This window comes from Lygodium microphyllum, chromosome 21 (assembly GCF_053477565.2).
Source record: "Lygodium microphyllum isolate KBCC chromosome 21, Lygodium_microphyllum_v1.1.10, whole genome shotgun sequence".
NCBI classification, from domain to species: Eukaryota; Viridiplantae; Streptophyta; class Polypodiopsida; order Schizaeales; family Lygodiaceae; genus Lygodium; species Lygodium microphyllum.
The window spans coordinates 64,358,851-64,384,410 of NC_141155.1; the positions used below are offsets into that span (position 1 = coordinate 64,358,851).

General features: G+C 41.5%; 1 protein-coding gene across 1 annotated transcript; it reads left to right on the plus strand.

The window, feature by feature from the left end:
* Positions 1-1,153: 1,153 nt before the first annotated feature.
* LOC148018083 (calcium-dependent protein kinase 22-like) lies at positions 1,154-2,236 on the plus strand. The gene has a single exon (XM_087661545.1). The coding sequence runs from the start codon at positions 1,154-1,156 to the stop codon at positions 2,234-2,236; it is 1,083 nt and encodes a 360-aa protein (XP_087517671.1).
* The last annotated feature ends 23,324 nt before the right edge of the window (positions 2,237-25,560 follow it).

A 25,560-nucleotide genomic window follows, 5' to 3' on the forward strand; every position in this document is an offset into this window, starting at 1 on the left:
TTTATAGTGATTGCATTTCAAGGTCATTTTGCATCTTACCTACTATTGTGGAAGGAACTCATTCCAGGTGAGGTCAATGACCTCTCCTCTTCTCTCTAGACACGCCTTAGGGGCACATACCTCTAGACAATTTTGGCTTACTCATACTAAGACAGTATTTAAAAATAAAAATGTTGACTTTCTCTCTCTAAACTAAAAACATATTGTTTGACGTAGAGTAGCCAAGATGGCAATTACACAATAACAACAGATGAAACGGGGTTGGCTCTTTTGAAGTCCAACGAGGAGCTAACAAAGAAAGTTAGAGAGGAGTTACTACTACAAAAGCATGTCGAGGTTAACCCTATGTTAAAGTTAACCCTTTTGTGGATTGAGCTACTACCGAAGAAAAGGTATGAAGAAATCTGGAAAATGAGGTCTAGGTTGCTCTGCGACTCGTCAACGCAATGAGGCTACATCGTTAAAAGAGATCAATCCCCCTACTTCCCCCACTCTCGTTTAACTTTCTTGGTGCACATGTAATGACCGTAATAATCGGAGCCCTTGAAACACTGAAAGCTTGAAGTTAGTCTTTTATCCTTTGATATCATTTACCTTAAGAAAAAAAGAAGAAGAAGAAACCGAGTTTCGGACAATTGTACAAAATGCTGCTTGTCACGTGACACGGGCAAGTCGAGTAGTCACGTTACACGTCGCCCAAAAGCAGACACGCGTGGACCCGGAAAAGCGATTGTTGCTTTTGGGCTACGCGCAGTTGCGGCGCTGGCGGCTTTCCCACGCAAATCACGTATATTGCTCTCGCAATACTGCAGCCGTGTAAATATTTGCAATCGTCGCCAACCACGTTCTTCTCCAGCTCGGTCGTATAGACTGATTCTTTTCTCTTCTCTGTGTGCTACTCTGCTAGCTGCATTCCTGCAACCGATCACCTGTGGCAGCCGCTCGGCATCTCTCTCTGCCAGCGTCTGATTCCTTCTCTCTCAGAGTAGCATTACCACTACTACTTGCTCCGCCTGCCCAACGTCTTCTCTCACACACATCAAAGCATCCTATGGAAGTGGTGGGGTTCCTTGGGCGCGGAGGATTTGGCCACGTTAGCAGGGTTCGTGACTCGACCAGCGGGATGGAGTTCGCCTGCAAAGCCTTACCGATCATGGCCGCGACCAAAGACGATGACGGGAATGACGTTCTGGGTGATAACTCCGAGGCCATCATCCATGAGGTAAGGGCCATGGATAGGCTCCTACATGACATAGTAGTGACCGAGGAGGCTGACGGATCATCGACGTCAAGGGTGCAATGTAACGACTATCCAGGAATGGAAAGGCCGGTGGTCTGCATCAAAGGCGTGCGTACAGGTGAGAGCATGTGCTGTCTGTTCATGGACTTGTGCTACGGCGGTAGCCTTGCCGATCTCCTGGACAATGCTAGACATGCGCCTACAGACCAGGTCAAGTACAATGGTGACCATATGCCTGGTATTACAGCAATGAGCCATAAGAACAGTTGCACTAATGATGACGTACTACATGGTGGTGGTGGCCTGAGCGAAGGGGAGGCAAGGCTAGTGCTTGAACAAGTCATGCGAGCTGTGAAGTTCTGCCATGAGAGAGGGGTTGTACATCGGGATTTGAAGCCAGACAATATTCTATTCCAGAGGAGAGGCGACCTTAGGTCATTGCGCTTGGCGGACTTCGGCTTGGCCGCCTGCACGGCTAGCATTTGGGATGCGAAGGAGGGGATCCAGTCAACACCATTGATGGGCGTGGTGGGGACGCCAAGCTACATGGCACCGGAGGCAGTGGCCGGCAAGGGCTACTATGGCTCCCACGTCGATGTGTGGAGCGCAGGCGTGGTCCTCTATGAGATGCTGAGTGGCCAGTTACCTCCTCCTGCTTTCTTTAGTCATGAGCATGACATTGCTGATCATTGTACTGACGGTGCTGCAGACTGTACTGATTACAGTGCAGAGATACGACGCTTGGGATTCGACCAGCCTTGTTGGAAGCGCGTGTCTTGGATGGCAAAGCACCTTGTGAAGGGGATGCTTTGCAAGAAACCCGACCTCCGATTATCTGTTGAAGATGTGCTTCATCACCCTTGGATCAGGAGTAGCACTAGCAATATGTTGGCCGGTATAGCCAGTACTACTGGCGCACCTGCTTGCAATGTCCACATTGCTCCCCCTCATCATGATCAGGCTTTGATCATGCCAGCTCTAGTCACAGTGCTGTAACAAATCAGCACTCCCAAATTACCAGCTCATATGAACAGTACCGTGCCATCGGATCTGCTAATTCGATGAGTTGTACATACAAGAACAAAGAAAAAATATATTTTGAGAATTGGCGAGTTGGAATATGTAGATGGCAACATTAGCTAGACATGATTTAATGTACTTGTATCTCTGGATGTTCGTTTGTGTGCGTCGTGAAATCAGAGACATGCCTCGTTAGTTGTAGTTCATTTGTTTGCTGCTTACAAGAAAGGCCGTCTAAATATCAAAGCCTCAAGGCACGAATTATAACTGTAAACCACATCATACTCTGTATTTTCACCAACAGTTCGTTACATAGAAAATTTATTATCTGCGTTTGATTGTGCATTGCGCGTGACTGGAAGGTTGTATGTGATTGAGTATAGATAACCCATGATCCGTGACCGACTGTAAATTAAACAGATGAATGTTTAAAGTCCCAAAACTCATATTTCCTCATGGTTGGGTATAATGGTACTTTCCTAATCCCGGGTTGGATTGTGAAACTCTTACTCTTTTCGGACGTATACTATATGCAAAGAGATGTGACTTTCCACATGGTGCACGTACGAAGACAAAGGAGAAATCATAGTCAATTAAGCAAGCTAGAGAGGTCGTAGTTGTTTGAGCAACTACTGTTAATTAATATGAGAGTGAGAGAGAGAGAGGGAGAGAGAGAAATAAGGTGTAGGCCACACTAGGCATAGGCATAGACTACAAGTGCAAGTTAGACTAGGTATAGGCTACATATAGGCTTATGCATAGGCTACGCAAAGGTGAGTGTGGCCTAGGATTACATATAGGCTAGTCTAAGGCATAAGGTCTATATGCACAAGCTAGGGCTAGGTGATTATAAGCTAGATTGGGCTAGCAAAGGCTACATTAGGTGGGGCCAGCTATAGACTAAGCTAGGCATAAGGTATGTTAGGTGAAAAAGTAGGCTTGCTGTAGGCGAGGCTATGCATAGGATAGGCTAGGCGTAGCTATAGGCTAAGCATATGCACAAGCTAGGCTAAGCTAGACCTCCACTATGCATAGTCATTACAAGAAAATACACCTATTAATGAGTAACTAGATGTATTTTATGAACTGAGAAAAAAAACTTACAATGGCATATATAGACCCATTTATATATGCATTTATAGGCTTTTTCCTATAGGCATACTATTAAATTTATAGGCGAGTAACTTGTAAATAAATGAACGTTGCAATGTGTGTGTGTATAGATAGAGAGAGCCTATGTGACATACTGAGAGTGAGAGAAAACTCTCACATCCTCATTGACTTCATCATGGTACATATTCTCTATTTTATCACCATTATCATTATTAGCATCATTATTAATCCTCCAACCTTCATTTTTTCCTCTTCCTGTGAACCTTCTTAATTTCTTGGCCCCATCCACTTGTAGATTGCAATATTATAAATCACATGCACTTGAGCTATTTAAAATCATTTCCACCATCATGCTACTTTTCATGACATTGACTAAATCCAAGTTATCATCAATCCTTTCATCATCATACTATTTTTTATACCATTGACTAAATCCAAGTTTTCATCAACCCTTGTATCCTCCTTAGTATCCTCAAACATCACTAAGAGAACGAGAGGATAGTGCATGCAAATCTAGGCACATTAAATGAGTTAGTTAATTAGGGTTAGTGAGTTAATGAGTAATAAAGGAAGCAAAGTTTTAGGAAAATATGCTTTTCTGTAAGGAGGAGATCCTTTATTATAGTGCCAATTGTATTGATGTTACCATCATAAGATTGATGGTAAGCTACTCTGGAACCCCAAGAAAGGAGAAGCCGAGCATATGCGAGACAATGAAATTATCCAAGCCAATGAGGATCATCTTCGTAAACAACCAAGGAAAAGAAACAATTGACATTCATCAATGAGCCAAGAAGGGTAGGCTTTTTGTAATGTTGAGATGCTATTAAGTTACCTCAACTATTTAAATTCATGGAGAATTTTATATACCTTCTCTTTATATAACTAGTTTATGATTTTTCTTATGATTATATTAATAAAATCTAAAAAGTTTAAAAAATTTAAATCTACGGGATCCACCAATGATGTTTTAAATGTTGGAGCTATATATAGCTTACCCTATCTAGACTAGGTGTCACCTATATATATGTAGATTGTGATCAATATGAAATAGTCTTTGGGAGTCACCACAACAGAAATGAGTTATAGATACGCATGTTAGACGCGCAAAGTCGGGCGCGTCTATCATTGCGTCTATATGCGCATATAAAAGAGCGTGTAAATAGACACAAATTTTGTGTCTATATATCTGCACAAATAGATGCGAATATAGATGCGTTTTCAGACACGTAATTATTTAACCACCTGAAATTGGACTTATTATAATAATAAAAACCAGAGTTAATAATTATTTTTGCATTGCTCTCTAATGATCAATGGCAGTTCCTCCAGTTGACAAGCCTGATATAAGTAATTAGCGGTAAGTGACATAAACCTTATTATACAATTAGTAGCAAGCATTGTATGTATCTCGTAATTTCTCTACTTGAAGATGATAAAAATACTTCCTTTTTATTATGGAAAATTCAATTTAGCTTTAAACTTGAATATTAATTCTTGAGTATGCACATGTGCGTATGATATTTTCCATAGAATTAAGAATACACATTGAATCATTAAGTGAATCAAGTATGTTACAGTGAATGATCCATCTCATCTTCAATGAGATTAGCCCTTGCTAAACTATCTACTTCTAGGTCTATGTTACTAAGAGGTAACGAAACAAATAAGTCTATCCCACTATCAAATGTGTTGCTATATTGCTCAATAACTTCATCATTATCAACCACATTATTGTCCTCTTCTGCGTTTCCTTGAACATCCTCGCGAGGTTCATCTTGTACTATATCACGCATATAATCCATTATGGTGTCATCATGTACATCATCATTAATTGTTGGATTGTCATCTGCTATCTCTATGTCGGTAATATTACCATATATTGGTTTTGAACGATGAGATATAGGAATGACATACCACCATCGGTTATTGTTTACTATTGGATGATACATAACCTGTATTTGAAAAAAAAAAGCAAGAAACTTAAATACTTATTATATTGTGTATATGTATCACATGTATACATATAAAAAAAAATAGCTTTTACATATATACCTGCTCGCATTGTTGAGGTAGTACTAATGTGTCATTCTTGTTTTGGTGAAATTTTGTAGAGTCGATGATTACAAAACCACTTGGATGACATCTGATTGTGCAATGCTCACTATTTGTTACCACTTCTTTAAACCACTTCACATCCAGTACATATATAAAGAATCGTCTGAAGTCAAGCTTCAGAATATCTTGGATCAAGCCACAATAACCTTCCATGGTACCATTGGCATCCTCGAAGTGAGCAATTGGGTATTTCTCTTTTCATCTATACGTTGAGTTCGAAGATGTTTACCCTCACACCAAATAGCATTGAATAATGTGCACTAGTAATAAAAAATTAAGATCAAACATGTCAATTTATTATATAAAATATAACTAGAAACAAATTAATTGATAGTATGTCTCACCTTTGATAAGCAACCTCGTGCGTATTCCCACTCTTCTTGAGATATATTAATTTCCTTCTCTTTTTCCATTCTCTCTATTTCCTCATGTAACCAATCTATATCAATATGACGTGGGAGCGCTTTTAGATGATCTGAAAATGAGACATTACGTCCATATCTAGTGCAAAATGCTTGTCTTTTGCTTTTTCTTCTTGCCCTTGCTTCATTATATAGTGTCACCCATTTGCTCATTACATCACTATTGAGCACACAAAAACTATTTAACTTACGAAGTTCTTCTTTTGTTAGCACTTTACTCATTCCTTTTCCTTGAGTTATTATAGAGGTTATTCTTAAGTCTTCATTGTCTTTCCATAGTCGTGGTTGAGAGGGATCCACTTCAGCAAGATATTCAGAGATATAAACAAGGGATGATTGCACTAACCAACCCTCAGCCATGCTTCCCTCAAGCTGTGCTTTTTGCCTCACAAAATCTTTCAAGGTTTTCATGAAGTGCTCAAGAAAAAACATCCACCTTGTATGAACTACCCCACAAAGTGCGATCTCATCAATCAAATGTACGAGTAAATGTAATTGAGTAGTCAAAATGGAGCGAGGAAAAATTTCCTCCACCAAACAAACCACCTCGACAGATAATACTCGAGCATCTTGCAATGTGTTTGGATCAATTTCCTTCGAGCTCACGTATCTGTCACGATGTATTTGACAATTGTTTATTTTTGTGTAGAAATTCAAAGAGGTTCACTACATGATGTATGCAATATATAATGAAAAAATACAATGTATATACATCTCACAAGCTCTCCTATCTTGTAAATGATATCACATACATCTTTGGATACACAATGGATATATTGCTAGTAGAAAGTACGAAATGAATATAAATAATATTCATAGATCAAATGATTAGTTGAGAAAAAAGTCATTATACCCTAAATTTTACACATAGTTACTCCACTAATTACTATATTCATGGTTAGAGATACCCTTACTTGAATCATTTTGTGCCAATTTTGGGACTTCAAACCAGATAGTTGCTCCACACTTCTTTTCTTTTTCTTTATGAAGGCTCCCTTGAGACACCTCATACATCCTGTGGGTGTTCGAAAGCTACATATCTCTTCCTTCACTATTTTTTCCTTGTTCTTTGACAGCATCCAAGGTGCATGGGGTAGCTCAATGAGAGCGGAATTCTGGTGTCGAGAAGTGCTTAAAAATAGCTAAAAATTACGAATATCAAGGGAAAAATATTCAACGTCGAAGGCGGTGGCTCGATCTAGGACGATTTTAAGCGCCAAAGTGCTTTAAAGGCGCCCGAGCGACACTTGTTGATTTTTCATAATTTTTCAGATTGTCGTGTGGGTTGACAAGAGTTACCGGCCAATGCCGGATGCCGAGCCAGACGCCCAGGATTTTTCAGATCTCAATTCGGAGTCCGGACGTGAAAATGGCCAAGAAACCGGTAAAGATGCGAAGAGGTGGATAAAATTTGGCCAAAATGGGCAAGTGACCCTTGGGAGCCCAAGATTTAAATGTAGCATGAAATTTTTCATGCATGAAAGAGAGGAAAACGTGGAGAGAGGGCGTGGCCTGTAGGCGCCAAAAAATGCGCCCTCTTGTTGATCATGCATCATGCCTGCTGCAAACAACCCCCCCAATTGATCATGGGGCTTCAATCCCCCTGGATGCTGACTCTATCGCCGTGCTTCGCTCCTCTGATGGTGGTAAAACCCATAAAACACGCGAAATATGGAGAAATTGGGTGTTTTGGATATATAAATGGAAAATATAATAAGACATACCAACTAAATTTGTGTTTTTGCTACAAATGGACCTACGGGCCATAGCCCACAACTCATTTTGTATTTTCAGTAATTTAATATTGCAAAAAATATAAGAAAAATAGGAAAAATTGAGAAAAAATAAGGAAAAAATGGATTTTGAGTGCCGAAAATTAAGAAAAAATAAGAGCCATGCTTGTGGATGTATGGGGGGTCTGAAGTATGAGATTTAGCCTCATTTCAGCCCTACCTTTATGTTTTAGTGAGTTTTTATTGCTTTTCATACAACAAAAAACATGGAAATGAACCCTAAACCGATCAATAATGCACAACCTAAACGGGTGAGGGGATAGAGTGTACAAAATGTTTTTGAATGCTGAATGAAATGATGAAAAGCTTGCTGGTTTTTATGCATACCATTTAGATTGGTCGATAATTAAAAATTAAGAACCTAGTAGCACGAGGGTTTCTCGGTGCTAGGTTCATGCAAGGCTGCATACGAGCAATAGTCGAAATCATTGAAAGAAATGTTTTCCACATGTGCACCAATGCTAATTCTTCTTTGTTTGAGCATGTGGACATTCACAATTTGCATGAAGCATAGAAATGATAAAAGGTATCAGATAATACCTCCTGGATGTATGGCAATTGCTTTCTAGAAGATCGTGACCAACATGGAGTGAGCAAGGTTGTCCAAGCTGCAGGCCAGGCATTGGGTCCTAGGGGAAGTAAAGTGAGGCAAATGGTACAATCTTGGAACGAAATAATTGGTGCCTTGAGTGGAAATGTGTGCGATGTTGTGTTATATATGTTGAGCGACGCATCGAGGGGCCAATCCCCAAGATGTAGGAGAGTCGCAGTGAGATAGCGGGAGTCAGCCGTGGGAGGACCTCCTATGTTTGTACTTCGTGCTATTTGGCAATGTGTTGGGACTCCCTCTGAGGAGTGTTAATTGGGTTAGAGTTGGACTACGAGACGTGATACAAACGCAAGATGTTTAGGAAGATGATGTATGTGTCATCCACGCTCCTAACCACGAGGCCGTGGGGTTGTTGAGCGCATGATAGAGGTCCGGCTAGTGCATGAGCCAGTGCCGGCCCGTTTCAAGTCCCATCAGTGGTGCGTCTGTCGGGAGCTACCGATAAGTGGCGATTTCCGAATCTTGGTCTCATAAGGGACCTGTTAGTTTTATTCTATTGGTCGATAGCCGCCTTGAAGCGGTGGATATCAAGTTAATCTAATAAAAACCTTGGTCATCAGTATGACGGTCAATCCAAGAAATCCCCAACACTCAAAGGATACTTTGTCTATCTTGAACAGTCTAGTGGGATCTTTGACACGTCGGGTGATTGACTATTTTACCCTTTGCCCTAGAAGTGATACCATGCTTGAGTTTGGGTCACTATGGGAAAATACCCATGAAGCTACCTCTAAGATTAACAGCCCATGGAGATTAGAGAAAAGGGAAAGTGAAAGTAGTGCTAAGATGACACAGTCATCTATGATCATTCATGATGATAATGTCATAGAAAAGACTGTGACAATGATGGTTAATATGCACATAGGAGGACATAATGATTATGATCTAAAGATACATCCGATGCTAGTGCTCGACGCAGTTGGGTACCGTAGTGTGATTGCCAAGATCCGTAAAGCATTGGATGATGTCCATGTGTGTGGAAAACCATTGTTAGTAAGGAAGATTTCATTAGGACCTATCCTAAGTTCTAGCAGAGTGGTGGTAGATGAGAATAGGCTTACTAGAACACCACTAGCAGATGATGGGATAGATTCCCTGTTGCATAGTGTTGGACTCCCTAAACCACTTTGTGAGTTGGCGGAAAGGGAAGTTCATGGAATTAGTGACTCTTCCACACCAGTAAAGGTGGAAATGGAAGAGATTAAAGACCCTAATACATTGGTGTTAGGTCAAGAGGAATACGAAGATTTTGATGACCCAGTCTTGATCCCAAAAGGGAGGACTAAATGTCCTCCTCTTCATAGGGATCTCCCACTATTTTATGGGTTGCCAAATGAGGATCCGATGATTCATTTAAGAGAATATGACCTAACTTGCATTGCAAGTGGGTTCGACGATATATATCGGATGCTTGTATTCCCAAGTACCCTGAAGGGAGAGGCAAGGAAATGGTACTGGAGCCTCCCAAGAGGGTCGATCAAATCATTTGAGGAGACTTGTGATAGATTTCTAGATGAGTATGAAAAGAAGCTCCCTATGATTCAGGTCTTAGGGTAGCTTATGCAGTTTAGACATGAGTCTTATCTTTCTATTAAAGAGTATGCTAGAGCCTTTGATAGTACTCTTAGGCTTTGGCCAAGAAGAGCCAGTGCATTACCAGATGATGTGCTATGTGAGCTCTTTCTGAATGGCTTAGAGATTGTATGCAAATCCAAGTGGAACTGCAGAATCCTAAGTCGTTAAGGGAAGAAAAAATGCATACCATTGATTATGAGGGTCGTATTCAGAGATGTTGGGAAAACTTTTGGAGTTTTCCCGGCTCAGTACAAGTGTATCCTAGCTTCCAATCATTTCTGCAAGGAGACAACTGACTTGTTGATACCAAGGCAGCCTATAAGGGGAACCTTGGTGGCCAAAATCTCAAAGCAGAAAATGGCCATCCTATGAGTAGTAATGACATGCCTCTCAGTGAACAGGTGCCAAGCCATATAAGTCCCAATAGGGCTTGCAACACTTCCACGAGAAGTGGTTGTGATGGCAATATGGATCGCACCAATGGGCATATGAGTGTTGATAAGCATTCTGTGTGTGGTTCTAATTTTGTTGCTAGTAAGGCTCTTGAGAGACCTTTGGTATTGGAATCATGCTTCCGGGTGGATGTTGTTCCCTTCAGTGAAAGTATGGTTCTTATGGGGAAAATTTTGCAGTATGGACGTAAACAAGTAAAGGCATCTTTTGTAAAGAGGATGAAAAATGCTAAAAGTCCACCTGTGCTTCACAAAGGTCATAAGGATGTGAGGCCCTTTGGCCATAGGGATAAGTTTGCATTGAGTTCATTAGACCAGTGTAGCAAATTGAGGGAGTGCAAGAATATTAAGGGAAATGTGAGATGGGTTTGGAGACCCAAAATCTCCAAAAGTATGGCAGGAGTGTCAGATGCAAGGCCAATGATCCCATCTGGATATATTCTATTGAACCCCCAAGAGGATAAGACTAGATATAAATCTGACAATATACACTGCCTTGGGATACACCCATGTGATGTGCCTAGGCTTGAAGCTCTACCTAGTTTGGGTCGCAGCACTGATTTATGTGAAAACCCAAATAGGGGAGGTTCGAATGAGTACAAAGCTATGATTCTTTCTCCCAAATGAGCCACTCAGCCGCTTGAACGACCAGTTTATTCAGCTAACAATAAATGTGGGACATGCAAGCCCATGGAGGCCGTTCATTCAGCTCATAGTGGCCAAGAAGGGATCGGCCTTGTTGATGAGTTATTTGTGGAAAGGCTTGGACTTGTATCTCTACAAAAAAAAAAACCTAAGATAAAAAAACACAAGATCAAGCTTTTAGCTAACTTGCATGAGTAGCATGGGGCTAGTCGACCTATTATATGCTATCCTTGGCATCCTGGGTAGTCTGATAGGGTGTGATGTATATGCCGAGGACATCAGTATTACGTGGACTAAAATGACCTATCTAGTTTTAAGCTAGGAAGGCTAGCTGCTTTGGATATTACTTCCAGATTTCATCAGGCCAAGAGGGCCAGTTGTCTGTTTAGTACAGGTGTGGTTAACGGATTCTTGTTTTAGTTTTTGTGCTAGACAGGTTTCAAAGAAGAGCTTGGAAGGAGCCTTTGTTGCGCGGAAGCTTCTCGTGGCCCTATCCAGGTGATATCTCTCCTTTATGAGTACTGTATTTTATGCTATATGTGTTTGTGTACTTTTTGGGGGATTTTCTTTTCTTATTGGGGACCGACGTCTAAGGCATGAAGTCCCAGGTTTAGGTTAAGTATGTCTGAAGGGAGGTCTGAGTAGTCGTTGCCTCCTGTAAAGACACTGTCAGATATTAAAAGACCTGTCTTAGAAGGGAGTTCTAGTGATCCTGTTCAGCTAGCCTGCTAGGCAGATGCTCTAGGAGTTCTTGTTAGTTGTGAGGCTGTTAGAGAAGCTTGTAGAAGAAAAATAATGATGATAAAGGAAAAGAAACCCTAAATATCCCAAAAGAAAACCAATATATACAAAGGTGTGTAAAAAGGGGTTCTAACCCCTATCAAAAGAAGAAAAGAAAAGAAAGAAAAAATTTTATAAGCAGTTGATCATTGCCTTGTGAAGGCCTGGTAGGTTCTTGGGGACGAGTCAGACCCGGGGTCGATGCCTTGTCTTCCTAGGGGTGGCATCTTGCTAGAAAAAAGACATTTAGGAAGGTTGAAGCAAAAATAAAAGTGAGCGTCAGAAAAGGATTAAGTGTCGCCTTGCGAGGGCTTGGTAGGTTCTTGGGTACCAAGACTGGTCCTGAGGCCGATGCCCTGTTCTCCTTGGGTCACTACGCTCAGCTCCCTCCTTTTTACATGCCCAAGTATAGAAAATGGAAACCCTAAAAGAAGAAATGTACTGCAAAAAAACACTTCTTGATTAGGCTCTAGGAGTCCTCGCCTAGTAGGAGCTCCTAGTTGTGTTGTCCTTATTTAGGTAGATAGTTCAGACCACCACTTAGGGCAACCTCTTTGATAGTTCTTTTTAGTTTGGCCATGTTGGAGCAGTCGGTTTTAGTGACTAGCTTCGAACCTTTTGTCAGATTATGCTAGGCCTACTCCTTGTGGATGTCATGCCTTGGTTCTGTCAGGGGGTAGGGTAAGCATTGTGCTGTGTTTAGTATGTATCTATTTTGTATCAGCTTGATGCTTCCTTTGGTTGTTTTGTGCAAATCTACCGTGGGATTCGACGGGCTGAGTCGCCCTATCCTGTGGTCACCAATGAGAGTGGAATTTTGGTGCCGAGAAGTGCCTAAAAATAGCTAAAAATTACGAATATCAAGGGAAAAATATTCAACCTCGAAGGCGGCGGCTCGATCTAGGACGATTTTAAGAGCCAAAGTGCTTTAAAGGCGCCCGAGTGACACTTATTGATTTTTCATAATTTTTCAGACTGTCGTGCGGGGTGACAAGAGTTACTGGCCAATGACGGATGCCGAGCCAAACGCCCACGTTTTTTCAGAGCTCAATTCGGAGTCCAGACGGGGAAATGGCCAAGAAATCGGTCAAGATGCGAAGAGGTGGACAAAATTTGGCCAAAATGGGCAAATGACCCTTGGGAGCCCAAGATTTAAATGTAGCATGAAATTTTTCATGCATGAAAGAGAGGAAAACATGGAGAGAGGGCCTGGCCTGTAGGTGCTGAAAAATGCGCCCTCTTGTTGATCATGCATCATGCTTGCTGCAAACAACCCCCCCAATTGATCATGGGGCTTGAATCCCCCCAGGATGCTCACTCTATCGCCGTGCTTCGCTCCTCCGATGGTGGTCTCTCTGAAGAATTCTGATTTCAGTATTTCTCTCTCCTCCCTCTCTCTCCTCTAAGGGCAGATTCATGTGGTGAAGAAGAAGAAGAAGAATGGATGACGGATGCTTGTCCAATGAAGACCGGATTGCTCCATGGTTCAAGAGGAATGAAGATTGCTGATTGTGGACTGTCATGAGTATTAATGGCTACTGGAAAGCAGTCTCGAGATATGGCAAATAAAAACCCGCAACTCGCAAAGAACGGTAATCTCATTTTTACAAAGGAAATTGATGTTTTATGCAATTTGCTTCATGAATATTTGTTCCCATGGGATGATTATGCATTATAATGTTGTTTGCTATGAGTTTGATTAGTTTATGCTCAGAAAATCAGAAAATCAGAAGTGTTGTGATTGAAATTAATGGTGTAAAACCCGTAAAACACGCGAAATTTAGAGAAATTGAGTGTTTTAGATATATAAATGGAAAATATAATAAGACACACCAACTAAATTTGTGTTTTTGCTACAAATGAGCCTAAGGGCCATAGCCCACAACTCATTTTGTATTTTTGGTTATTTAATATTGCAAAAAATACAAGAAAAATAGGAAAATGGGGGAAAAATGGATTTTGAGTGCCGAAAATTAAGGAAAAATAAGAGCCATGCTTGTGGATGTATGGGGGGTCTGAAGTATGAGGTTTAGCCTCAGTTCAGCCCTACCTTTATGTTTTAGTGAGTTTTTATTGCTTTTCATACAACAAAAAACATGGAAATGAACCCTAAACAGATCAAGAATGCACAACCTAAACGGGTGAGGGGGTAGAGTGTACAAAAGGTGTTTGAATGCTGAATGAAATGATGGAAAGCTTGCTAGTTTTTATGCATACCATTTAGGTTGGTCGATAATTAAAAATTAAGAACCTAGTAGCACGAGGGTTTCTCGGTGCTAGGTTCATGCAACGCTGCATACGAGCGCATGATAGAGGTCCGGCTAGTGCATGAGCCAGTGTCGGCCCGTTTCAGATCCCATCACTCAATCTTTCCTTGGGGTCCAATGCGTGGCCAGGCTCGTCTCATGTGACCAATGTTACGTAAATCCTCCCTTACATTTGAATCACGAGCCCCTATCAAGTGATTCCATAACGTAGATACAGCATTTTTGAATATGTGCATGGGGTCCAACAAGTGATTGATCTAGAGTTCAGTCCAATACGAAAGACGAAAAAATATAGAGAACCTAACAAACAAAAAATATATTATGTAAACAATTCATCATGCTAAATACTTTAAAGTCAATCGAGAGAAATATACTTCTTATGGACTCATGCCGAGTGGAGGGTGGCTGTCGGCATTAATCAATCTCTCCTTCCAATCTCGAATGGTTAGAGATTGTGGAGTCATTCCATTAGTAGGGAGAACATATTTGGGATGGTCAATAGGAAGAAATCGATGATGATTGTCATAGATAACCTTCTTTAAACGCGCCGGCCTATAGGAAACTAGAGAGGAACCGCAAATAGGACATGCATGATATCCTGATGTGGTAAAACCTAAACAAACAAGTGAATTAATAACATGCAATTGATTCAAGTCTTGAATTTTAAATATAGAGTTATATACATGTACCTGAACACTCTCCATATCCTGGAAAGTCATGCATGGTCCACAACAACATGGCCTTCAAAGTGAAATCTCTACAGGATGTAGATGCGCTTGTATCTTGCACCTCAATACCTTCCCATAACATTTCTAACTCTTCAATCAAACGCTCTAAGTAAATGTCCATGTTTTTTACCTTGTGCTTTCCAGGAATCAGAAGGGACAACATTACATGTCCCTTTTTAATTGCTATGGATGGAGGAATATTATAGTTCACCAATACCACTGGCCATACATTGTATGATGTGCTTTTGATGCCAAATGGATTGATTCCATCCATACCTAAACCAAATCTCAAATTTATTAGCTCTTCTTTGAAAACGGGCCACAAATTGTCTATATGTTGCCATGCTTGTGTGTCTAGAGGGATCCTCCATTTTCCATCACTTGAACGATGACTAGCATGCCATGATATGAGCTTTCCAATAGACTTACACTTGAATACCACCATAATCTCTCTTATAAAAGAAAGAACTCGTAACAAAACGGGCGCTGAGACTGTAATACAAGTGTGAGCATGCACATGTGCGCATGATAAAAACCATAGAATTAAGAATACACATTGAATCATTGAATTAAAAAAATAGAGTTAATAATCACTTTTTCATTGCTCTCTAATGAATTGCAGTTTCTCCAATTGACAAGCCTGATATAAGTAATTAGCTGCAAGCGACAGAAACCTTACAATTAGTAGCAAGCATTGCAATATGTATCTCGTAATTTCTCTACGTACTTGAAGATCATCAAAGATACTTCCATTTTATTATGGAAAATTCAATTTAGTTTTAAAATTGACTATTGATTCTTGAGTATGCACGTGTGGGCATGATAAAAACCATGGAATTAGGAATACACATTGAATCAATAAGCAAATTATCTCATCGCTCTCTCTTTTTCTATCTCCTCTCTCTCTCTCTCATTTCCTTTTCTCTCTCCTCTCCCTCTCATTCCTCTCCCTCCCTCTCTCTTTTTCTCTCTGCTCTCTCTCTCATTCCTCTCCCTCCCTTGCCCTCTCTCATTCCTTTTTCTCTCTCCTCTCTCTCTCATTCCTTTTTCTCTCTCCTCTCCCTCTCTCATTTCCTTTTCTCTCTCCTCTCCCTCTCATTCCTCTCCTTCCCTCTCTCTTTTTTCTCTCTCCTCTCTCTCTCATTCCTCTCCCTTCCTTGCCCTCTCTCATTCCTTTTTCTCTCTCCTCTCCCTCTCTCATTGGCATGGGAGGTTGGAATACACAAGGAGGGAGGTTGGAATACACAAGGCTTACAATGCAAAGTCAGAACACTACAGGGTAGAGGAGTCTGTAAAAAGACAGCTATCAATCAGGTGACACTTTTTGGGTACTAGCATGGGCTAACAATATAAGCAACTTGGACCAAGACCATTTCACAAGTGAGCTATTGCCTTATTAATGTTAAGTATCACTTTATTGGCTCCTTTACCCTAAATATACTAAAGAAATCTGGACAACTAGACTGGCATTAGGTCCAATGATAATTATTAAAACGCAAATCATTCATTAGTTTTGAAGCCACAATAAGGTCGCATCTAACGCTGCAGCATTAGCATCAGATTTTTGGAAATCCTCACCCACAAGCAAATCAATAGTGGCTCCGCCACATCAACCACAACAAACCTTTCTCCTTCTTTGATGGATAGGAATCTAGCATTTTGGAGACAATGCAAAGATGCCGCCTCTGGCTCCAGAACTACTCTTAATAGATGAGGGCTAGCATCCTCTGAGCATGTTCTGCTTGACACTCCCTTGACCATACCAGCTTCGTGACCACATTTCCTCATCTTTTGCTTGGCATCTTCTGCCCATATTGCTGGCGCGGAAAGACACCATTGAATATCCTTCATCGTCAATTGCCCACCATACCTGTCCCTCAAGTAATGCAAGATAAATTGTGATACTTTCTTGAGGTAGTCGATGATGAGAGACTCAATTGAAAGGCCTTGAGGAAGAGCCTTTGATTTGGATTGACCTTTGTAAGGAGCTTGTTCTGCTAGATATAACTTGAAACCACTCATGAAAGTACTTCCGCAAGGAAGCGATTGCGTACATGCAACAATGGTCTTGATGGCAATCTAGTTTGTGTTTTGCAGTAGGGCACAGAGGAGGCCTCATGCTGCAGGGGCCAGTCGCGGTTGATGTCGTGCACAGATGTGGATATCGTGCAGGGGCCATACCCTCTCTTGCTCTATTTGCCTATTATGTTTAACATCTTATCTCTTTTTCTCTCTCCTCTCATTCTCTGTTTTTTTTCTCTCCTCTTTCTCTCTCATTTCCTTTGGCTCTCTTTCTCTCCTTCTCTCATTTCTTCTCCCTCCCTCTCTCTCTCTCTCATTTCCCTATTATGTTTTCTTCTCCCCCCCTCTCCCTCTCCCTCTCCCTCTCTCATTCTGCGTCTATTTCCGCGTCTATGTTCGCCTCTATACTCGCATCTAACTAAACAATAGACGCACATATACACGCAAAAATAGACGCACACATCAAAATTCAAATCATACTTAAATCATTTCCTTTCAAACTATGCCTTTCCTTTCCTAAAATTTTACGGTTCTGAAGCTTGAGTTTAGCCGACATGCAGTCTCTTCATGCCTCACCTCCTCATGACTCACCTCTTCTTTCATTTCAAACACACAAGAAGGGAAAAAGGAAAGCCAAGGAGAGGAAGAAAGAGAGAACAAGAGAGAGAAAAACAAGAAGAAGCAACAAGCATCAAGGGAGGGTAACTTACCAAGGAGAAGGAAGAAGCGCCACCACCCGCCACACCAAACACCCAAGGTGAGTCTCTCTCTCTCTCTCTCTCTCTCTCTCTCTCTCTGTTTCTCTCCTCCTCTCTCTGCTCTGTCTGTGTATTTAGGATTTGTGATTCCATTATGTATTGCATTTTGTAAATCATCAATGGCAGTCGTCGGCCTAAAATCAGTCGACCAAGCACGTCTGATAGTGCGTCTACATCTCAGTGTAGACGCAAATATAGACGTGAAAAATGTTTCTCTGAGGGCACGTCTTAGAGCGCGTGTGCTGGCGCGTGTGCTCTGCAGTGTACACGCGATGATATACGTGCTGACAGATGGCCACAGAGACACAGGTATAGACGCGCACAGAGACGCATGTATAGACGCTGTATGTAATATGTTTTATCTACACAGGGTAATATGATTTTTCTTGTGCAGATGTGGAGTCCTGGATCCTCTAGCACCCCATTCAACAACGAGAAATTCATGGGGGAGATGACCAATTATCTTGGTCGCCCTCCCACTGCAGATGAGGTTTTCAGTGTGATGTCTGGGACACCTATCACATCTTTGCCTACACAGGGATCAGTTGAGGTACATGGATCGGCCGAAGCACGTATATCTGCAGAAGCATGTGTATTGAGTGAGGTAGAGGATAGTGCACCTCGAGGGAGGAGGGAGAGTGGTGCGGGAGGACGAGGAGGTCGAGGGCTTTGTGGGGGTTGCCTAGGTGGTGGCTCTCGATTACCCTCACCGGAAAATGAGAGAGGTGAGCCTCCACAAATGTACTACTCTATCACTGATGTTGGTGGTATCTTGCATGACTTTGAGAGGAAGGAAGTGATAGCCTACTTGAGGATTGTCGTGCATGCCACATACAAAGATTGCATGATTCCCTTCAAGCACCAAAAAAATGGTTTGTGGCAAGAGGTGCTGCGGGCAGTACATAAAAGGTACCCTAATCCCGAGAATTCATGATTCTCAGATGATTGGGGACGGTCAAAGGTGAGAGACGCGCTTCATAACAAGAGGTCTCACCTTATGACGCGCGCCAAGGAGTCATTGCGGAGACAAGAGCAGGGGCGCCTTGGATATGGCCAACCACCCAATTGCCACTGCAAGGAGTGGAAAGAGGCCAAGAAGAGAGCAGCGGAGAAAATGACAAGTCGCCAGCATGCAAAGACGGGACGTATCCAGATGGCAACCATGGGATCGTCGCATTATGGATTAGGTGGCAGGGAGTCATGGGAGGTTGAGTTTGTAAGTATTATTTGATTTCTTTTTTTAAATTAAATTTTGTAATTTGTTTCACTTCATTATATAGTGTGTTTTAATACGTTGTATGTTCAAATTGTTTTGATCGTTGGTAGGATGACTACTCCTAGAGAGGTAGGCTACCATCGAGGTCATAACCAGGCATCCACTTGGCAGCATTTCTACGAGGAGGGACTCATCACGGAGGAGCAATATAATCACGCCATGAGGATTCCACCACCAAAGAGGTATGTTTTATTTTTTACATGAAAAGTATAAATAACTCTAATTTATTGTTTGTAATGGTATTTATATACCTTAATCCTTTGAGTAGGCGAACCCTGATACAGTTGAGGATAGCGAAGGGGGGACTAGCAGTAGCGTTGGCGGCAATGGCAGTGGCACAGGCAGCGGTGGTGATAGCGATGATGATGCCTCTTCTAAGGAGATATAGAGGAGCCCCATTCATGCATGCATCCCCTTGGCTTGTAATTTTCATTTTTGATAGGTATTACTTTCAGCTAGTGCTTGCGAGCATGATGTCACAAGCACTAGAACTCATAATGTAAAAACATTTCATCTATATATATGAAATTTCGTGTGCTACATACATTGTTTTGTTTTCAGTATCCAATCTTCGAAATAATCTTTCTCTGTTTTCCCTAAGCATACAATTTGATGTTGATGGGGGGAAAAAAACCAGAGAGCAAAGCCACATGCTCTCTAGTTTTTTTTTCATACCTCTGTTTTGCGTGTCTATCAACGCGTCTAAATTGCAGGATAAATGTGCGTCTATTCTTGTCAAAAACTTTCAGAGTAAACGCGGTTTTAGACGCGTAGATACACACATCTATAGACGCACAATATGAATATATCCACTTTTTTATAAATATGATTATATATTTACATAGCGTGTTTATACGCGCGTCTATAGGCGCGTCTAAGTGTGCATGTAACTCTGATCATACGCATGCTTTTAGACGCGATTTTGTAGACGCGAAAATAGATGCGTTAATAAACGCGCTGTCGAAGGGATTGGAAAGCAATGACGCAACTTCAAAAGTCCTTGATAATTTCAGGCTAGAAGATCCAACAAGAAAAATGAAGTAAAATCTGTTATAATTTCAGGACACTCTGCATTCTTTTGAGCATTTAAAAGAAATTCCACCCTCTTGTTCAGCTCCATAGTTGCTTCAATAAAGTCTATAAGAACAAAAGGAGAGTTGCTTTTTCCACAAGTTTTAATTACAGTGATTCGATGAATCAATCTCTGAATTGTCAATGATCTCTTATGAATTCAATCCTTCGTGTTTATCACAAACATCCTCATAAGGTCACAAATCTGTTTCCTCAAATTCATAGACTGTTTTACTATCTTCATTATCATAGATACAAAGCTTTGCATGAAGAAAGAAAGGAAACAACCTATTCAATTCCCAATTTTAGCAAGAGTATAGATATCCAAAGAAAAAGTGTTTATGAAAGTATTCTTTGTCATTCAGATATGCTAAGACTCAAACAATGAAGACAGATTTGGATTTCTCTTCAGATTGCTGAACATCATTTTTTATGGTGCTCCAAGAGATCATCAAAATCAATGCTTCCACATGTTTCTGATGCATTTAGAACAGTAGTGATGTGGTGTTGCTTTCAATCTGTTCACTAGTGATCCTCGCTTTGCAACATTCCAAGATCCCTGTAGCAGAAATTGTTCGTAGACCTCGCAAGGAATATCAGTCCTCAGATGTCTTCTTCAATGTAACAACTGTTCATGCTGTTTACGCTTGCTGGGTATAGTCATTGTCTTGATTTTTCTGTGTATGTTCTTGCGTTTTCCCGAGATAGATACTGGCTCCATTATCATATGAATGGACTTTCAAGCATTACTGGGTATCTTGATCTCCGCCCAGGTAAGCCACTGTTTCAAGCTTACCCCACAGGGAAATGGTTGTCTTGATCAGCATTGATGTTTAGCAGTCCATCAGCACACATATTGAATGATTATACCAGGACGGCATAGATTATACACATTATTTGCAATGTCTTTCATTCTTGATGACAATATTTCTATCGTCCTCGAGACCAAAAAAAATGTTGCGTCTCAAACGACTATTCTAAGGCCGAGCTGTTGTGCTGGCTTTTTAGCTTAGATTCACTAACGCAATGGAGGCTACCAACGCTAGCACTAGAAGTCTCGTTTCTTCCATGTTTTCATGACTCCCCGAGAAGATTGGCTTCTGGTCGTCTCATCCCTCTCTTTGTCACCTGCTTCTTCAGCTTCTTCTTCGTCTTCATCTTCGTTGCAGCCTTCTCTGTCGTCGATTCTTCGTCGTGGCCTCCTTTCTTCATTTGTCTCTTCATCTTCGACTGCGTTCGACTTCTCTTCGTTCGGCTTCTTTGGTTTCGCTGCGGCCTCACTCCTCTTCTACCATTCAATGATGCTTCTTCTTCGTCATTGTTATTGCGTCTTCGACTTCATCTTCCTAGTTGTCATCTTCGTCTCGACTGATGCTTCGCCTTCAACTTCATCAACTTTGTCTTTGCCTTCAGCTTCGTCAACTTCGGCTTCGGCTTCAGCTTCCTCTCCAATCCTTTCTCTGCACTTCTCGTAGCTCCCCCCTCCAATCCTCTGTTTCTCCTATGCTCCGTTCGTCCCGCCTCTCTCCTGCGCAAGGCTTCAGCACTCCGTTTGGATTCAGAGCTTTTCCCCCCCCCAAAGCTTTTCGTCGTTTTTTTTTCCTATTTCTCAGATTCCGCCTCATACTCCTTTGTTCTCCATTCTTCCCAGATTAGCGTAATTTCTCTCCTTTTTCTGTCACATACACCTCTTTTTTTCCCTCCCTCTTTAGCTTTTCAAAAATCCTTTTCTTTTTTTAGTCTCCTCCTTTCCTTTCCATTGAAAAAGCTCATCTCCCTTCCTTCCGTTCAGCGCAGAGTAAGCTACTTTTGCCTATTCCAAGACAGCCCAATATAGGCATAGCTCAATGGAGCAAATTTAATAAGACTCCTGAATTCCTCATACCGCCTGCCATGGAATAAGATCCTTATCATCCACAACAACACAATCGGTTTTTGTTACAATGCAACACCAAAAGGTCACCATGAAAACACTGAACATAATAACCACCATCTGAAATTGACACAATGTGTTCCTTAAATCCCGTCCCACAGGCTTAGAGTACATATGTCCAACCACCACCCGCACATCAAAGGAAACGCTCCAAGCTCAATTAGCAACAGAAAAGCAACTTTGAACAATGTCATCAAGTAATTCAGCCCTGCCACAACATGTCTTGCCACAGATGGAGTAGCCTCAGTCATTGAGCTCAAACCGTGAATTCGTCCTACTGTCAATGGCTCCCCTCTGTTGAGTCTACGAGCAATAGTTCTGATGGATTTTGGCAAGCAATAGTTCCAGACCTTTTTGCAGCAACATGTATCAACATAGGTTGAAAGCATCTCATCATGTTCACCACTATGCCTCTAACTCCTCCTCACTATACTCATGCGCAGAAAATAAATGTAAACACAACAACTAAGTATATACAAAGTATCAAATCACACACACAATTTTTGGGTGGTTTTCACACCTCGAATGCGTAGCAATACGACATCCACCCCCTCTAATCCTGCGCATCCTCCGGATGGGCCAACTACCCATGATCGTTATCATCTAGATCCACAAACAGATCAATCTCTTCATTATGCATTTCCGGTAGATCAACAAGATTATCTGTCATATCATCTGTCTCTTCCATTGAAGTTTCTTGTCGTTGCTCTTCTCTTGCAAATTCTTCCAATGCATAATCTTCATCATCCCTTTTCTTGAAAATCTTGATTCTTTTTCCAGCAATAGGCACTCTAAGCACTGTCCCATCTAATTCTGTCAGCTCATATGTTGCATTATCAAAGACATGGTACAGCCCAAACCATCTTTTCACCATCTTCCGAAGTGCAGTATGCTGATTTTCAAGACTGCTATCAAACACCAATACCCAATCTCCCTCTTCTATTGCTCTTGGCCATAAGCGATGCCTACTATCAAACCTGTCCTTATTCCTTAGTCTAGCAACCTTCAACCTGTCAATAGCTAGCTGAATATCCTCAGGTCTCCTCTCCAACTGTCGAATCCGAAGAGCTAAGAGCTCCTCTCTCGTCAAATCCTCCTGCCAAGGTAAAACTGACCAAGTCAAAGCACAAGTCTCAATCGGCATAACAGGTTTCTGACCATACATCAACTCTGCAGGCATATATCTTGTGGTAACACTATGAGTCGTACGATCAGCCCACAAAGCAAATGGTAGAAGTCTTGGCCATTCTCCAATCCGTCCTCTGCATGCTTTGGCTAATGCTTTCACTATCGGCGGATGCCCTCTTTCACTCTTTCCATTTCCCTCTGGATTGTATGCGGTGGTTAGAGCCAATTTGATTCCTAGCTGAGAGAAAAACTCCCTAGCTTCATCTGCATCCAATTCACCATGATCCGCAGTGATCTTACCCACACAACCATACCTGCAGAAAATTTCCTCCAATAAGAACTTACACACTGCACTAGTGGTCTTCGTTCTCAAAGATCTGCCCTCAACATGATTGGTAAGATCCTCTCTAGCCAAAACAATGTATCTCATCTGCCATAGACCCATAGGCATGGTAACCAAATCAACTACCCACTTATAATGAATGCATAGCGGATAGGTCGGATGAAGCTCATCTCGATGACGCACTACTGAATACATCTGGCAGTCTCTGCAAGTCTCAACAAAGTGAGAAACATCTCTATACATGCCTTTCCACCAATATTTCTCCTTGATTTTCTCATAAGTAGCCCATACTCCTCTATGACTAGCCCAAGGACTCTCATGAAACTCCCTCATCACCTGTAACTGTGTCTCTCTATCGCAGACAACCCGCAAAGGTAATCCGCCTCTTTTCTTCGGATGCTTCCAAAGAAATCCATCCTTAAGAAAATATCCATAGGCTTTCCTTCTGATCTTCTTAAACTCTTCATCCGTCCATTCATCTCTTTTGTTTAGTGTACTAAGGTACCTGCCAATCTGCAACCAATCTCCAACATAAAGTTCTTCTATGAAAGCCACAATATCATAGACATGACAAACATGATCAACCATAGTGGCTGAAATTTCTGCATCATCCTCTTCTGCAAATAGAGTCTCCTCTTCATCATATCTGGCTCTAGACAACATATCTGCCACTGGATTATCCTTCCCTGCTATGTGTTTAAATTCCGGATTTAATGACTTGATGTATGCAATCCATCTCAACATGGCTATATCTGGAGTAGAGCAACTCGTGATCATACCAATCAATGGTAAGCAATCTGTCTCTACCACAACTGAAGCTCCAATAAAGTACTCCTTGTCACATTTGAGAGCCGTGACAATCCCCAATAACTCCCTCTTGATTTGCGGATATCTCCTCTGTCTCTCGTTTAGGACTTTCGCCCCAAACCGAATAGCATACCTATTTCCATCTGCATCATCTTGACCCACAGCCCAACCTATGCCAATTGGACTAGTGTCAACTGTCAATACAATAGGCCTATCACAATTATAATCCGCTTTCCTGAGAGTAGGAGCATTCTGCAATAACTTCTTCAATTTCCGCATGGCTTTAGTGTGACTCTCATCCCAATAGAATTTCTGCCCCTTTCGAAGCAGCTGATACAAACAATCTGCTATGTGTGCAAAATGAGGTATCCAAATCATATAAAACACACAAGCACCAATGAATCTCCGTACCTCTGAAGTAGTAGAACAATACTCCGCAATCTTGCCTATAGCATTCACCTTATCAGGTGAGGGTTTCCTGCCATAATATCCACACATATGCCCAACAATGACAACCTCATTCACTCCAAAAACAGATTTTTGCCGTGAAAGTGTCAAGTTCACTTCTTCTAACCTGGCCAAAATCTTCTCACATGCTGAAATATGATCAGCCACAAAGTATCTGCATCCCTGCTCATTTAGGCTCTCATTCTTCTCTTCTTCTGCACACCCCTTAATAGGCACATCATCCAAGAAAGGCATAGTAAGCTGAGGTATGTAATCATGAAGGACCTTATGCATGGCATTCATCATATGCGTAGCAGAATTAGTGGCACCTTGAGGCAAGGTACACATCCTGACAAGCCCAATAGGAGTTCTCATGGTGGTTATGTCCCTGCTTTCCAAAGCCAGCTGAAACTTATTATATCCTGAATACAAATCACCCAAAGAATAGATGGCACGTCCAGCAAATGCCTCTGCAAACTCATCCACAACTGGACCTATACCAACATTCCTGATAGTAACTCTGTTCACTGGCTGCATGTCCTGAATAAATCGAAGAGTACCATTCTTCTTTGGAACTGTAAACCACCTGTTTGAGTATGGTGCAGATGAAGGCTCAAGGATTCCCATCCTGATTTTCTCATTCAATAAATCAATCAGCTTTGGCAAGTGTGCTTTAGGCACTAGAATAGGTCGGAGATTCCATGGAATATGAGGAATAGTAAAAATGACCATAGGAGCAACAATATCAGGATTCACACATCCAATCTCATGTGGGAAAAAAGCAAATCCCCTTCCATGACGCTCAAGCATCTCCTGAAAGCATTGCTTCTCCATGGGTAACAAGAAATCATCATTTCCAATTTTCAATTCAGCAAGAGTCTCTGCTAAAAATTTATGACCAATATGCTCCGGATTCCTCAAAATTTGCTGTTTAGCAGCCCTCTCTATTTGCTGATCACTGTTAGATGGAAGCGGTACAGCAACTGGCTTCACCTTCTTATCCACAGTTTTG

Coding starts and splice junctions, on each gene's coding strand:
- LOC148018083 (XM_087661545.1), top strand. CDS start 1,154: ATGGCCGCGACCAAAGACGATGACGGGAATGACGTTCTGGGTGATAAC.